Below are 16,868 nucleotides of genomic sequence, written 5' to 3' on the forward strand. Positions count from 1 at the left end.
AGATTCGAGGAAGATTATATTTAACATAGTTTGTTGACTCTTGTGTGACCAAATATCCACCAGGGGACGCAATCGCAAAAGAAAAAGGATGCTGACGCAAAATACTTGATTACTACTTTGACCAATAAATCTCTCCCTCCTTCTCGCTATCTGTGGTGCGTGTGTGTGTGTGTGTGTGTCCGTGTTCCTCCAGAGTGTGTTTCTCCGTATTTTCAACCATGACTTGATCAATCAAATGATGCTCACTTTGGGTGAACAGAATGAGAGAGAGATAATGTGTGTGCATCTACTTCTTCCAAACATGAACAGCCGGGAAAGATCTGACCTGAGAAGACCTACAGCAGCATTATATACACCTTCTTTTGTTTTGATTCTTTTACGCAGCAAATAACCTTAGTATGCGCCGCCTACGTTACTGTATGCACCTCTGCCCAGATGTATGCATCTCTATAGTGCACCACTATAAACACGAACCAGCCCCATGTGTTTGACTACAATGCCTATCCAATGCAGCACGTTCCTCTCAGAACCAGTCAAGGGAAACTAATGGCATCATTGTTGGGGGGCGTCGTGGAGGTCACTGGGGCGCCATTTGTCCCTTTCGCTGTCAGCGTTGAATGCAGCTGTTGACGGGGAGGGAAGGAGTGTGACAGCCACACACACAGAGACACTTGCTTTCCCCGGACGCCAAAGACGCGACCCGCAGTGTCCCAGATCAACTTATTTCCCCAGGGTGCAATTGAAGTTAGAGCTGCCAAAACGCTCTTCTGTAAAAAATTGTTGGAACTTTTTATCACTTTTATTTAGGGTTTTTGCATTCGGAGACACGTGAATGACAGCGGCTGAATTGATGGCCATGGTGCGATGGCACTCACCACAAGCGTATAATTACCAAGGGAACAGGCGCTGAGTGAATAAGGGACAGGCTCGATGGCAACAGATGTGTGGACCTCGTCTTAATGACACCCCTGAGCTCTCCAAGGGGCGGTGTTGTTCGCTGGGGTGATACGAAAGCATGGGAGAGAGAAAGAGTAGGGGAATCGGCCTAGAGGGGGAAGAGATAGGGAGAGAGAGACTACGCCTGTCGCTTACAGGAATAAGCATCGCCTCTTCAACTCACCATAACCAGTTGACAAAAGTGCGCAGCTTGTGCGACTTTTCTATCTTTCTCCACTGGATGTCATCAAAAAATGTTTTGATTGGATTGAATTCGATAATATATTTATTTAGTCTCGTCAAGCGGGTTTTAGGTCCAGCCTGTGGTGCGCAACTTGCTCAGAAGCGTGACATAACACAAGACAGAAGTTGTTTTTAAGTAAGACGGGAGTTGCACCATGAGAGCGGAGCGGAGTTTGTCGGGATGTTCTGGACTGGCACTTTGCGGACTTCTGGCCTTCCTCTTGGGAATGTCTGTCCAGCCAGTACAGGCAGGCTGCGCCGAGAGAGAGTCTCCCAACTGCTGCAGCGGACGGAACAATGAATGTTTTGAGTATACAAAGCGAAAAACCGTGTGTTACTGTGACACATACTGCCAGAAAACCGGGGACTGTTGCGAGGACTACAAGCGCGTGTGTCAAATATCCGGTGAGTTTCGCACCTCTTCCAATATCCGTTAATTTTTCTCTACAGGTAGCGTGGCGTAAATCTTACCGAGATAGGTAGGCTGGAATCGCTTTGGTTTGTCTATAAGATTGCATTGGGTTGAAATGTTTTGCGCGTAAAGCAACAGGTGTGTCCTACGGGTACGCTACGCGGGCTACATTGAACGGACACTCAGTTATGTCATTCACATTTAAATGTAGTAATTAACAGACGCTTTTAACCAATGCGACGTACAAGGGAGATGTCAGGAGTAAAATTAGTAAGATAAATATTTTTGGTCTAGATGGATATATTGGCTACGAAAATTGTTAATTGTTCATTTCCTTTGCCCCATTGCATACACAGAAAGACAATGAATCTCAGCAGCTATGAGCAAACTTGGGAAATGTTCTGAAAATGTCTAGATGTGACGTTGTCATACGTGCGTTGAGTTGGGGCTGACCTTGATCTCTATGGCATTGTCAAGTAGCCCTACTTCAAAGCACGGTGAATTTAAAGCGAAAAGTCGGCTCACACAGTTGAACGCTAAAATTGTGACACTGAGTGGGTGCGAGATAGTGCGACATACCGCGTGTAGCGACCATGAGACCGACTAGAGAGCACTTATGAAAAGCTCTGGGATCGGTCTGCCGCAGACCGTCTGCGGTTTGTTTGTCTTTTACTAAGCAAAGTGCCCTTTGTAGTCTCTTCCAAGACGCGTTGTCTGGTTTGGTTTCATATTGTATAGGTGCAACAACATATGTGAGATAATGCTGAGAAAAGATTTTCTTGAAGGGATGCTCTTTAAAGAATCTAGCATGTAATTTAGTGTCCTGTGCGTCAGTACATTGACGCTTTACCGGTGATCTTCATGGCTTTATAAATTATTAAGCACAAACGAATACTCCCCTCTATACTCGAGATACTTCTGAAACGTCCAACCCTCACATAGAACACTTAAACATTTATGTCTTATCCAGGAACCAGGACCACTAGAAGGAACCAGGGCTCTCGGAGATAGCTACTGGCAGGTAGCCGCCAGAACAGGCGAGCGTTAAGGAGGAGCCAATAACCAAAGCGCACTAGACAGCATATGTAAGGGATCTTTCTAGAATCTTTATCTGGTCTCAGGTTAGGTCAAGATGAAGGACCGATCTTAAATATGTGTCAGAGGTTAAACAACTCACTATCCTCACAATCTTAAGCCTAAAGCACCTGACCTTCACAACAGAACAATTCATATCTTAACCCTTGTATGGTATTCGGGTCTGTGGGACCCGTTTTCATTTTTGATCAAAACAAAAATAATACTTCTAATCATTTTTTCAAACTCAAACTCATTGGCTTTGGCTCATTTTATGCGAAGAACGGATATCAGTCTATATTTTCATTGAGCGCACACCGTAACCCCCCCCTACACATTTGTGTTACATAGAGGGTATTCGGGTCCACTGGACCCGGGGCAAATAAAAGTGTGGAAATTGTAGGTCCTGTGTACCTAAAGTCAGTTTTCCTCCTGTCTGGGTCTGCTGTTAGTGTAAGTGAAGTGTGTGTGTGTGTGTGTGTGTGTGTGTGTGTGTGTGTGTGTGTGTTTGCCCCGCGTGTGTATGTGAGTGTGCCTGCAAGTGTGTGTGTGTGTGTGTGTGCGTGTTCGTTTGTGTGTGTGCACGCACACTTGTGTGTGTTTGTGTGTATGTGGACCTTGTTTGTATGTAGGCTAAGTATGTGTGATTTAGTGAGTGTGTGAGTAAGTTACAGTAAGAGTTTTTGTGTTTCTGCCGCTGATGCCATTTAGAGGCCCCTGCCCCTTTAGACATTATATACCATCTAAACTTGCAAAATATGGTAAAAAGATCGGGGCTGCCTCTGTGATGCGACTTCCTCATATGCTTGAACTTACTAAATCTACATAGGGTAACCTGATGAGGACACACTGAGAAAAATCAAGGAATGAGAGTTGTCCTGGACATGGCTCAGGGACTCAGTGGACACAACATCACATGCTATTTTTTACATCCTACAAGCTGGGACAGGAGCTGACCATGGTGGGAACAATAAGGAAAAACAGATCTGAGCTCCCACCCCAACTGCTGCCCACAAAGAACAGGCCTGTCAACTCTTCTAAATTTGTGTACACGGCTGACGCGTCCCTGGTATCCTATGTGCCAAAGAAACGCAAGAATGTTGTACTCATGAGTACACTGCACACGGATGGGAGCATCTCTGGCCTGGAGCATCAAAAACCAGAGATCATCATGGATTATAATGCCACAAAAGGTGGGGTGGACAACATGGACAAGCTGGTGTCTGCCTACAGCTGCAAAAGGAGGACCCTACACTGGCCACTGCCGATTTTATTTTACATATTGGACATCTTGGCGTACAACGCCTTTGTCACCTGGATGGCACTGAACCCGGATTGGAAGAGAGGGAAGCTCCAGAGGATAAGCCATTTTCTCAAGGAACGGGGAAAGACACTGGGGAAACCTTTAAACCCTGAGAAGACAACATGTTCCAAGAATCTCAGCCTCTGAAGCCACCATCAGGAGGATTCAGGAGGACGATGCTGGTGCCCCAACCACCCATATTGAGCTATGTAAACTGACCTGTTTTCAAATTAAATTCACATAAATCAAACAGTTATGAAAACCCTTGCTTCATTTGTAAATTGTGTTAAATTTGGCCACTGATATCTTGATTATAATTGATTTTCTTGATTTTTGTAAAAAAAAAAACACAAAAAAACGGGTAGCACTTAAATTCATAAATGTGATATAACAAAGCTAAAGGGCCAATATTAACCATATTTGCTGTTCATATTGGTTGTAATTGAGATGAAGTAAACATCTGTTGAGTATTTTACCCCAAAAAATGTTTGATTGTACTGAATTAAACACCCAAAAATCGACCGGGGTCCACCAGACCCGCAATACCTTCTGTGTAACAAAAAAATGAATACCATACAAGGGAGACACAGGAACAAATCCACTATGGAAACGTCTGTGTTGTTTCTGAACCAATATTGAGTCTGATTCACAAGGCCATCTTCCCTGTGTTTTTCCATGTCCCAGGATGTTGTTATAATGTTATGTCTTCTGATAATTGGTATCGCCATATAGTTGATTGATAGTGCAATCGTTTTTTGACAGTGCAAAGCAGTAGGCTAGGAAAGAGGTCCATCTCTCACAGTTCTGTGTCTGTTTTTAGTTGATGTACACACAGTCTGCACATAATTACACACACGTGAAAAAGAAGATTTACACACACAGGCACGCGCATACTAGCCTGACGATGTCATACTCATAATTCTAGTCAGAATATGAGTCTGATACTGACCCATTGGGCTGTGATTATGGGGCGTGTTTCAACGAACCAGGGGGGAAAATGCGTCTTCGCTCAATTGGATACCTAGAACCAATCAGAGCAACGTAGTATGACCATCTTATACATTAAAACTTTAACCTGATCCCGTAGGAAGGACGGCAAAAACATCTTTTCGAACGACAAATGCCTTGATTGCGTTTCTCTGTTCCTCTTTCAAAATGAATGCGCTGTCAATATCTGTTGAGATATGCCTGCTCACGTTACTTATTAGCAGCAAGGCTAGCCAACTACCATGTGTTTCAATGGATTTTTGGTGTAAGCGTTAGCAATGACCTAACAATAATGGTCTAGAGCACTTCAGTTAAGACATACAATCCTAGGCAACATTCGTGTTGCACATACACAACTAACCGAGTCAATGTAGACATAAAAAAAGTCGTGTAGATAGCATAATTCACATAAAATATGTCCCACTAACAGGCTCCCGATATGCCGCCATCTTGGGAGGATTTCGAATCTACCACTTGATAATCTGTCTATCATCGTATAAAGCCCGCCCTGACAATTTGATTGGTACGGCATAATCCGGCCGATGATACTCTCTCCCAACTAGCACAGAGCCAGACCGAATCTCCCAGACCAAACATTTTGTGGGCGGGGTTCGGGCTGGTATCCAGGCTATGCGCATACCTATGACAGGCACAAAAAGTTATGGTCATGAGACACGTGTTTGCACACACACACACACACACACACACACACACACACACACACACACACACACACACACACACACACACGTGCACACACACGCGCACACACGCAGAAACACACAGACAAACACACACCCACACACACAGATACACAGTTAGTTAGGAGAGACAGCAGAGGGGCTAAAGCTACACGCTAACATGAGCGGATCATCATCATTTTCTGCTTTTGGTCTTTGAGGTGGTCATTTCACCTCACTCTCTGTGTCTCTCTCTCACACACACATACTCTCTCCCTTACTCACCCTCAAACACACGCGCACACACACACTGACAATTTCGAGCAATTTACTTCAAACAGCTCAGACAGGCTTTGTTGCCATGCCAAAGTTGTTCTTGTACAGTGAAAGCAGAGGGAAACTACTACAGATGACGATCTAAGTGATATCTTTCTTCATCTCCCCTCCTCTCTCTCTCTCTCTATCTAGCCTTCCTCTTGGTGGAATAATGATGGCCTCTCTTTTTAAGGTAAAAATGGGGAAGGCCAAGAGAGTGGAGAAAATATGGAAACGTTTTTAAACAACCCCCTTCCAACTCCTGTCTCTGTTTCTTCATTGCAAACACACATCTCTCTCTCACACACACAAACACACATCTCTCTCTCACACACACAAACACACAATCTCTCTCTCTCTCTTCCTCACTATTTCTTTCTCTGTCTGTGTCTCTCTCTGGCTGACAAGTGTGCCTCTCTCTCTCACACACACACACACACACACACACAGTCTCGCTCGCTCTCTCTCTCTCACACACACACACACACACATACTCACACACACACGCACACACACACACACATACACACACACACACATGCTTTCTCTCTAATTATATCTGTAGTACCTACTATCGTCTGTTTCACCTGGGTGGAGAATGACAGCATGGTGAAGGCGCCCATGTTAGCCCTGGAATGTAAGCAGCACCTCCTGGTCAAGAAGAGTGTCTGTGGCCTAGACAGGCATCTGATGTCCGTCTGAACTAACGCAATCACACAGACACACACACTCACACACACACACACACACACACAGACACATACACATACACACACACACACACACACACACCATCTTCTGGTCCAGAAGAGTGGCTGTGGCACAGACAGGCCTAAGATGACATCAGAGCTACAGGAAGTGATTAGAGAGAAATTACTGGTACTCATGTTGTGCTTAACTGACTCACTCACTCAGGGCATTTCTGGGGAATAGCAGCAGTCATTTCACGGTAACCTGCACACACACGCACCCACACACACACACACACACACACACACACACATATATATGGGCCATTCTACCGAATTCGTGTAATATGCAGTCCCTCAACAATAAAAACTATTTACAAAACAATTAGGTATTTAGGCATAGATATTTAATTAGAAAATGTTATGGTCTATATAAACCCAATGCATTACATGAGATAGTGATAAGCTAAATATCAAAAAATCATCATTTATAGGGTACTTTCTATTGGGAAGTAGCTGTCCCCAACCCTGACATCTAAATTTCAATGCCTTTAAAAAACACTTTTCAATTTTTTTTTTTTTTTTTCAATGATTTAGTTTCAAAGATCTTTATGATTAGGTTGAAACAGAACTTGGAATATTAAGATTTATTGTGGGTTTAATTTTTAAATCAATTTACTATACTCAAAAAATCATGTCCCTAGTTTTCATGTCACTACCGAAACACAAGAGTTTTAGTCCATTGGCTGAGCCTGTGTTTTAGCCACGACTCTGCATTTTTGACCATATAGTGACACTGCATCTCTGTCCCTAATGGTTGAATGGTAAGTAGCTAAATCCCATAGTTTTTATATAAATGTGTTCCAAAGTCTGAAAATCGACGTGTAACCTTAAGAATTGTCACTACCGAAACGCATGTTTTCTTCAATTAAGTAAACCTTTTGGGGTTTCATGGAAAATCTTATGTTTGTATGTGTGTTCACCTCTTCAAAGATGTGTTTGCAAGCCGTGTGCTTGCTAGAATTCTTTATTTATGCTTAAAGTTAGCTAGAATTGTCACTGCCGAAACAGTCACTACCGAAACATATGGTAGTCAACAGATGATTTTGGTAGTGACAAAATGAAATGGTAAGTAGTTCAATCCCATAATTTTTAAATAAATGTGTTGTGTGGACTAAAGGGCGGCCCAGAGCACCTTTTGGATGATTTTGGGAGAGAAATGAACATCCATCCAACAGTGCAGTCACTACCGAAACAGTGCAGTCACTACCGAAACAGATAAATTGAACTTGAAAATTTGGTAAAAATTTCATTTCTATGGATTTCATTGTGAAAACCTTCAAGAAATATTTGTAAAAATACTCTTCAGAGAAGGGAAGGAAACACAATCTGAACAGGTCAATAATAATACTTTTTTACTATAGTAAATGTGATGTTTCGGTAGTGACAATTTTTGGAAGAGGAAAAACATTCCAACGCATTCTGAAAATACAATATAAAACTTGACTGTTCTTTTACTAGATATGTGTACTTTAGATATGGTACAATATACATACGGACAAAGTTTTGGGAATAAACCATATAAAAATTCAAAATATATCCGACATGACTTTGCATCAATTCGGTAGAATGGCCCATATACACACACACACACACACACACACACACCCACGCTCACCAGCCCAAGACCTGATTGTTGCCATCTGTGTTTTGGAGTTTTTCCAGATTATCGCACCTTGACTTCTCAGGCCCATTCCTCTCATGCCTCCACTCAAACTGTCAAAATGTCACTTTCCTTGTAATTTATTATTAATAACACACACACATACACACACTCACACACACACACACACGCACATGCTGTCTCTTCTTCTTTCCTTATCTTCTCTCACTCACAAAAGCACACACACACCAACCTTGTTCCATCAGAAACATTCCACCCAGTAGCATACACCTCATGGAAGCTGAATGTCTGCCTCCATTATGGTGGGTAGATGGTGTTGGAGTGAAACTCACCAAGCATCAGGATTCAGCCAGTAAAGAACCAGACTTTAGTCAATCTGATAAACTAGCATTAAGACAAGACAAAACTATTTCTGAGAGCCTTTAATAATTGCTTTATGAAGTTTGCCACTTTTGCAAATCGATTGATGAATTCAAATCAGTATTAAAAAGGCAAGTTTCTAGGGTTCTTTGATAGTGAATTTCTGGAGGTTTGCCACTTCCCACATCCACGTCTGATGTGCCCTTGAGCAAGGCACCTAACCCGGATCACTGCTCCCCGGGCGCCGCCAAAGGCAGCTCACTGCTCCGGGTTAGTGTGTAACCTCACTTCACTGTGTGTGTGTCACTTCCCTGGATGGGTTAAATGCAGAGGTGGATTTCAGATTGTGTGTCTACACCACCTCTGCCATAGAGAGGACTTTCACTTCCATATGCACGTCATGTGTCGGCTTGTCCAGGTGGGTGTAGGATTAAAAAGAATCATGTGTGATTGGTGTTCGCCCTTATGGCCGTGGCCAGGGAAGCAGGCCCACATGTTGGACGGGAGAGAGTTCTCATGCTGTTTAAGGGGGTTTCCTGATAGAGAAATACACATAGCGACAGAGAGAGAGAGAGAGAGAGAGAGAGAGAGAGAGAGAGAAAGAGGGATAGAGGGATAGAGGGAGTGAAAGTTCTCATGCTGTTTTGAATGGGGGGTTCTGATATAGAAACTCATCAGAGGTGGTGTGATTCATTTAGTGTCATTTTAATTTTTCTTGAGCTATTTTTATCTCTTTGTTGATATAATAACGACTGATTTCCTCCACTCACTTTCCCTTCTTTCCATCACACCCTCCAGCCTCCCCTCAGTCCTCAGGGCTCTCACTCTCTGCTCATTATCTCTTCTTCTCTCTCTCCTTTCTCTTCATCTCTTCTTCTCTCTCCTTTCTCTTCAGCTCTTCATCTCTTCTTCTCTCTCTCCTTTCTCTAGATCTATTTATCTCTTCTCTCTCTCCTTTCTTTTCATCTCTTCATCTCTTCTTCTTCTCTCTCCTTTCTTTTCATCTCATCTTCTCTCTCCTTTCTATTCATCTCTTCTTCTATCTCTCCTTTCTCTTCATCTCTTCTTTTCTCTCCTTTCTCTTGATCTCTTCTTCTCTCTCTCCTATCTCTTAATCTCTTCATCTCTTCTTCTCTCTCCTTTCTCTTCATCTCTTCTTCTCTCTCTCCTTTCTCTAGATCTATTTATCTCTTCTCTCTCTCCTTTCTTTTCATCTCGTCATCTCTTCTTCTTCTCTCTCCTTTCTTTTCATCTCATCTTCTCTCTCCTTTCTATTCATCTCTTCTTCTATCTCTCCTTTCTCTTCATCTCTTCTTTTCTCTCCTTTCTCTTCATCTCTTCTTCTCTCTCTCCTATCTCTTAATCTCTTCATCTCTTCTTCTCTCTCCTTTCTCTTCAGCTCTTCTCTCTCCTTTCTCTTCAGCTCTTCATCTCTTCTTCTCTCTCCCCTTTCTCTTCATCTCTTCATCTCTTCTTCTCTCTCTCCTTTCTCCTCATCTCTTCATCTCTTCTTCTCTCTCCCCTTTCTCTTCATCTCTTCATCTCTTCTTCTCTCTCTCCTTTCTCCTCATCTCTTCATCTCTTATTCTCTCTCTCCTTTCTCCTCATCTCTTCATCTCTTCTTATCTCTCTCCTTTCTCTTCAGCTCTTCTCTCTCTTTTCTCTTCAGCTCTTCATCTCTTCTTCTCTCTCTCCTTTCTATTAATCTCTTCTCTCTCCTTTCTCTTCAGCTCTTCATCTCTTCTCCTCCTCGCTCTCAGCTCTTCATCTCTTCTTCTCTCTCTCCTTTCTCAAATACATTTTTGGTGACAAAAGTACTTAGTGAGGCTTGTAGTTTGACTGTAATAAAATAAAATAAATATAAATATAATCGCTCTCTCCTTTCTCTCTCTCCTCAACCTCTCTCTGCCTTTCATTTCCCCTGCCTCTGTCAGCTGTTCTAAACACCCAGCACTTTAAACTGTGTTTATTATTCTCTCTCTCGTCTCGTTGCTCATCCTCTCTTTAGCTATAGTAAACATTCAGCCCACTCTACTCTCTCTCTCTCTTTCTCTCTCTTTCTATCCCTCCCCTTATCTCACATCTATAGTAAATAGTCAGCTCGAGTCTCTCTGTTTCTCTACCTTCATCTTCCTTTCTCTTTCCCTCTGTTTTACCTTCTTTCTCTCTTACAGCTGTAGTAAACAAACAGTCTTTCCTCATCTCCCCTCTCTTTCCACCTCTCCTTCACTCATACTGGTAGTAACTCTCTTTCACATCTCCTTCACTCATACTGGTAGTAACTCTCTTTCACCTCTCCTTCACTCATACTGGTAGTAACTCTCTTTCACCTCTCCTTCACTCATACTGGTAGTAACTCTCTTTCACCTCTCCTTCACTCATACTGGTAGTAACTCTCTTTCACCTCTCCTTCACTCATACTGGTAGTAACTCTCTTTCACCTCTCCTTCACTCATACTGGTAGTAACTCTCTTTCCACCTCTCCTTCACTCATACTGGTAGTAACTCTCTTTCACCTCTCCTTCACTCATACTGGTAGTAACTCTCTTTCACCTCTCCTTCACTCATACTGGTAGTAACTCTCTTTCACCTCTCCTTCACTCATACTGGTAGTAACTCTCTTTCCACCTCTCCTCTCCTTCACTCATACTGGTAGTAACTCTCTTTCACCTCTCCTCTCCTTCACTCATACTGGTAGTAACTCTCTTTCACCTCTCCTTCACTCATACTGGTAGTAACTCTCTTTCACCTCTCCTTCACTCATACTGGTAGTAACTCTCTTTCACCTCTCCTCTCCTTCACTCATACTGGTAGTAACTCTCTTTCACCTCTCCTCTCCTTCACTCATACTGGTAGTAACTCTCTTTCACCTCTCCTTCACTCATACTGGTAGTAACTCTCTTTCACCTCTCCTTCACTCATACTGGTAGTAACTCTCTTTCCACCTCTCCTTCACTCATACTGGTAGTAACTCTCTTTCACCTCTCCTCTCCTTCACTCATACTGGTAGTAACTCTCTTTCACCTCTCCTTCACTCATACTGGTAGTAACTCTCTTTCACCTCTCCTCTCCTTCACTCATACTGGTAGTAACTCTCTTTCACCTCTCCTTCACTCATACTGGTAGTAACTCTCTTTCACCTCTCCTCTCCTTCACTCATACTGGTAGTAACTCTCTTTCACCTCTCCTTCACTCATACTGGTAGTAACTCTCTTTCACCTCTCCTTCACTCTTACTGGTAGTAACTCTCTTTCACCTCTCCTCTCCTTCACTCATACTGGTAGTAACTCTCTTTCACCTCTCCTTCACTCATACTGGTAGTAACTCTCTTTCACCTCTCCTCTCCTTCACTCATACTGGTAGTAACTCTCTTTCACCTCTCCTTCACTCATACTGGTAGTAACTCTCTTTCACCTCTCCTTCACTCATACTGGTAGTAACTCTCTTTCCACCTCTCCTTCACTCATACTGGTAGTAACTCTCTTTCACCTCTCCTTCACTCATACTGGTAGTAACTCTCTTTCACCTCTCCTTCACTCATACTGGTAGTAACTCTCTTTCACCTCTCCTTCACTCATACTGGTAGTAACTCTCTTTCCACCTCTCCTCTCCTTCACTCATACTGGTAGTAACTCTCTTTCACCTCTCCTCTCCTTCACTCATACTGGTAGTAACTCTCTTTCACCTCTCCTTCACTCATACTGGTAGTAACTCTCTTTCACCTCTCCTTCACTCATACTGGTAGTAACTCTCTTTCACCTCTCCTCTCCTTCACTCATACTGGTAGTAACTCTCTTTCACCTCTCCTCTCCTTCACTCATACTGGTAGTAACTCTCTTTCACCTCTCCTTCACTCATACTGGTAGTAACTCTCTTTCACCTCTCCTTCACTCATACTGGTAGTAACTCTCTTTCCACCTCTCCTTCACTCATACTGGTAGTAACTCTCTTTCACCTCTCCTCTCCTTCACTCATACTGGTAGTAACTCTCTTTCACCTCTCCTTCACTCATACTGGTAGTAACTCTCTTTCACCTCTCCTTCACTCATACTGGTAGTAACTCTCTTTCACCTCTCCTTCACTCATACTGGTAGTAACTCTCTTTCACCTCTCCTTCACTCATACTGGTAGTAACTCTCTTTCACCTCTCCTCTCCTTCACTCATACTGGTAGTAACTCTCTTTCACCTCTCCTCTCCTTCACTCATACTGGTAGTAACTCTCTTTCACCTCTCCTCTCCTTCACTCATACTGGTAGTAACTCTCTTTCACCTCTCCTTCACTCATACTGGTAGTAACTCTCTTTCACCTCTCCTCTCCTTCACTCATACTGGTAGTAACTCTCTTTCACCTCTCCTTCACTCATACTGGTAGTAACTCTCTTTCACCTCTCCTTCACTCTTACTGGTAGTAACTCTCTTTCACCTCTCCTCTCCTTCACTCATACTGGTAGTAACTCTCTTTCACCTCTCCTTCACTCATACTGGTAGTAACTCTCTTTCACCTCTCCTCTCCTTCACTCATACTGGTAGTAACTCTCTTTCACCTCTCCTCTCCTTCACTCATACTGGTAGTAACTCTCTTTCACCTCTCCTCTCCTTCACTCATACTGGTAGTAACTCTCTTTCACCTCTCCTCTCCTTCACTCATACTGGTAGTAACTCTCTTTCACCTCTCCTTCACTCATACTGGTAGTAACTCTCTTTCACCTCTCCTTCACTCATACTGGTAGTAACTCTCTTTCACCTCTCCTTCACTCATACTGGTAGTAACTCTCTTTCACCTCTCCTTCACTCATACTGGTAGTAACTCTCTTTCACCTCTCCTTCACTCATACTGGTAGTAACTCTCTTTCACCTCTCCTCTCCTTCACTCATACTGGTAGTAACTCTCTTTCACCTTCCTCCTCTATTTTTCTCTTTTATCCTCCCTTCTCTTCTCTCCCTCCCTGGTTTATCTCTCCATTTCTCTCTTCTCTCTCTCAGCTGAAGTAAACAGTGAAGACAAGTCTCTCTCTCCTCACCTGTCCCCGTCCCTCCCTCCCCCTTCTCTCTCTATTCCCCTCTTTTCCTCCTGTCTTCTCTACTCTTTTAGCTGCAGTAAACACAGCTCCTAAGTCTCTCTCTCTCTCTCCCTCCATCTCCCTCTCCCTCTCCCTCTCTCCGTGACTCTCTACTGTTCCACTCTATTATCAGTGGGCTCTCTAAATGTCCCCCCGACCAGGGAAGATGGGTGTTCAGATTAAAGTTCCTTCTATGCTTCCATTAAACCCCCAGCGGCACCAGCCAGACTCAGGTTGACGTGTGTGTTTACCTTTCTTCGGGGGAGAACAAAGAGTGGAATGTAACCGAGTGGGTCACATTGATTTATTTTGTAAACTGTAATAGTAGTTAGTGTCAGCAGAAGACAAGCTGCCTTTTGTTATGATGGAGAATAGCTGCATAAAGTATACAGGTGATGGAAGGAACAATCACAGTACCTTTATCAGTGGGTCATAGTGGAGAGAGAGAGAGAGAGAGAGAGAGAGAGAGAGAGAGAGAGAGAGAGAGAGAGAGAGAGAGAGAGAGAGAGAGAGAGAGAGAGAGAGAATGATGGATCGAGAGAAGGGGATAGGGGAGGAGATCTTCTGTACACTTGGCATTGACCTCTGATCTCAGAGGATTATGATGATCAACCATCAATGTCAAATCAGTAGATCATCAGTATTCCCAGAGACATTTATGGAAAGCAATCTCCATTTTGTGAGGGGAGTGTACAACTCCCCAATTAAACAAGGGGTCTGAAGAGATAAAAACTAAAGAAAATGAGGGAGTTAAGAGAGACAGAGAGATAGAGAGAGAGAGTGAGGGAGTCGCAGAGAGAGAGAGAGAGAGAGAGAGAGAGAGAGAGAGAGAGAGAGAGAGAGAGAGAGAGAGAGAGAGAGAGAGAGTGAGGGAGTCACAGTTCAGAGGCCTTATTTTCCCTGAGTATGAGTCAGGTCTTCAGGTAGTGGAAGCACAGAAGCAGGGGAGTGAGGGGACGTGTTGTTGTCTCAGGCTGACAGAATGTGCTGAGAGCCTCCTCTTACTCTGAACTCCCACTCCTGGCTTCTGGCTTCTGGCCTGTATCTACATCAGTATCAACGCCTCCTATTGGCTGAGCCACTGACAATACACATGTTCTGCACCATTGTGAAGTCTTATTGGTTGAGCTGCCATCTGTTTTCAATTAAGTTACTTCACTTCATGACTCTGACCCTACCTCTTCCACTTGAATAAGTCTGGATCTCGTTGAGACTCTTTCTTGATAGTCTTTGTTAAAAGACTTATAAATCCACTCAAATACAGTGCTGGGAATAAACAGCTTTACTCACTATGCTGTAAAACCTAGAAAGAGTCAATAAAACTCCCTGAAGCTCGTGTCTGTGAACTCGCTCTGATGTAGAGTCCCTCTTCCCCTATCTGCCACTCCCTGCCTCACCTCCTCTCCCACAGACATGGCCTCAAGCAACAGGAGTGTGTATGTGTGTATGCATGTGTGTGTGTGTGCTTGTGTGCATGTGTAAGCTTGTGTATGCATGTATGTGTGTGTGTGTGTGTGTGTGTATGTGTGTGTGTGTATTTGTGTATGCATGTGTAAGCTTGTGTATGCATGTGTTTGTGTGTGTGTGTGTGTCTGTTTGTGTGCTTGTGTATGCATGTGTGTGTATGTGTGTGTGTGCATGTGTGTATATGTGTGTGTAGTTACTTACCCATCCCATCCTTCGTGAAACACATCACCATGACAACGTCCCCTCATACCCTTGTCCCTCCTCCTTACCAGAGTCCAGCGATGAAAGGCATCTGCACTTCTACACTCACCTATATATATATCCCCTATCGGGAAATAAACCACTAGTTACAAAGTGTGCAAAAAAAGGGATGATAAGTTTTTCATCCTTCGTCAGAATGTCCGAATGTCTAGAAGAGAGACATGAACACACTGAATGTCCAGAGGAGAGACATGAACACACTGAATGTCCAGAGGAGAGACATGAACACACTGAATGTCCAGAGGAGAGACATGAACACACTGAATGTCCAGAAGAGAGACATGAACACACTGAATGTCCAGAGGAGAGACATGAACACACTGACACGGCATGACTCGGGGAGGGGTCAGACTTTGTTAAAGCTCCAGGATTAGTTTGCATACTTGTTTATGCCCTCTGCATCAAACTGCTGTTCTGCTGAAGTCTTGCTAGCAGGACAGTGTTTTTTGAGTAGTGTGTGTGTGTGTGTGTGTGTGTGTGTGTGTGTGTGTTTATGTGTCTGTGTGTGTGAGAGAGAGAGAGAGAGAGAGAGAGAGAGAGAGTGTGTGTGGCTGTGTATGTGTGTGTGTCCAGCTGTTCTCACGTGGCTGTAGTGTACAGACCAGGAGAGGAGTGAGGCCTGCTGTTTGTCAGGTCATCTTCAGTCCTGAGAGGAGGACAGTTATGTGCTGAGAAAACACAGAGGAGACTCTCCTCCTTCCTCTCTTATTCTAGATGTTGCTACACAGCGTTCTCCAAGCAGGAATGTAGCGGAATGGGGTCGGGGGGGGGTCATTGTTGTTCTGCCTCGGTCTGCAGGGGAGGTAGCCGCAGAGGTGGAACGGCGTCTGTGTAAACCGTAAAAAACCCGCAATGGCAGAACAGGAGTGTGACGCAGCCTAGCAGCGAACCAAAACTAGGCAGGACTACTGTGTTGTCAGAACACACAAATCCGACATGATAAGCATTAAGCTTTGTTTGAGTCTGAACCTTGCTATAAATGTGCACGGTGGGCAAGTTCCCGCCAACACTATGTTCATCCGTCATTATTTGTGAAAGCAACAGTAGGCTGGGTCACTTTAGATGGCCCATTCGGGACTACTCAGAATTGGGAATGTCTGGCATGATGTTTCCCAGCTCATGGGTTCAAGCCAGACGTAAACCCATCTGCTCTGCTATCAATCAGTAGGACTTCATTTGACACACTGCCTCTTCATTTATCTTCTCACAGTAAAAAAAAAAAAAATGTTTTTAAACTTTGATGTAATCAAGGTCTCTATTAGGTTCATTGCCATATTGATAATTATGACTAATTGATTAAATTATGCGTCTCACTAGAGAGGTTCTGAGTCGGAGTTACGTCTTCAAGTGCCGTTCTAGTACGAAGAGTTGGATACATCCGAGTTCCGAGTGGTCT

General features: G+C 43.6%; 1 protein-coding gene across 1 annotated transcript in view; it reads left to right on the plus strand.

The window, feature by feature from the left end:
- Positions 1–1,334: 1,334 nt before the first annotated feature.
- LOC308375866 (somatomedin-B and thrombospondin type-1 domain-containing protein) overlaps positions 1,335–16,868 on the plus strand; it is a gene marked incomplete at its 5' end in the record, with an annotated part of 24,986 nt that continues 9,452 nt past the window's right edge. The window contains one exon of the mRNA XM_080852063.1: positions 1,335–1,584. Within this exon, the coding sequence (XP_080708189.1) occupies positions 1,335–1,584 (250 nt within the window). The remainder of the gene's footprint in view (positions 1,585–16,868) is intronic.

The sequence above is a fragment of the Sprattus sprattus genome (assembly GCF_963457725.1).
Source record: "Sprattus sprattus genome assembly, chromosome: 15".
Taxonomy (NCBI): Eukaryota; Metazoa; Chordata; class Actinopteri; order Clupeiformes; family Clupeidae; genus Sprattus; species Sprattus sprattus.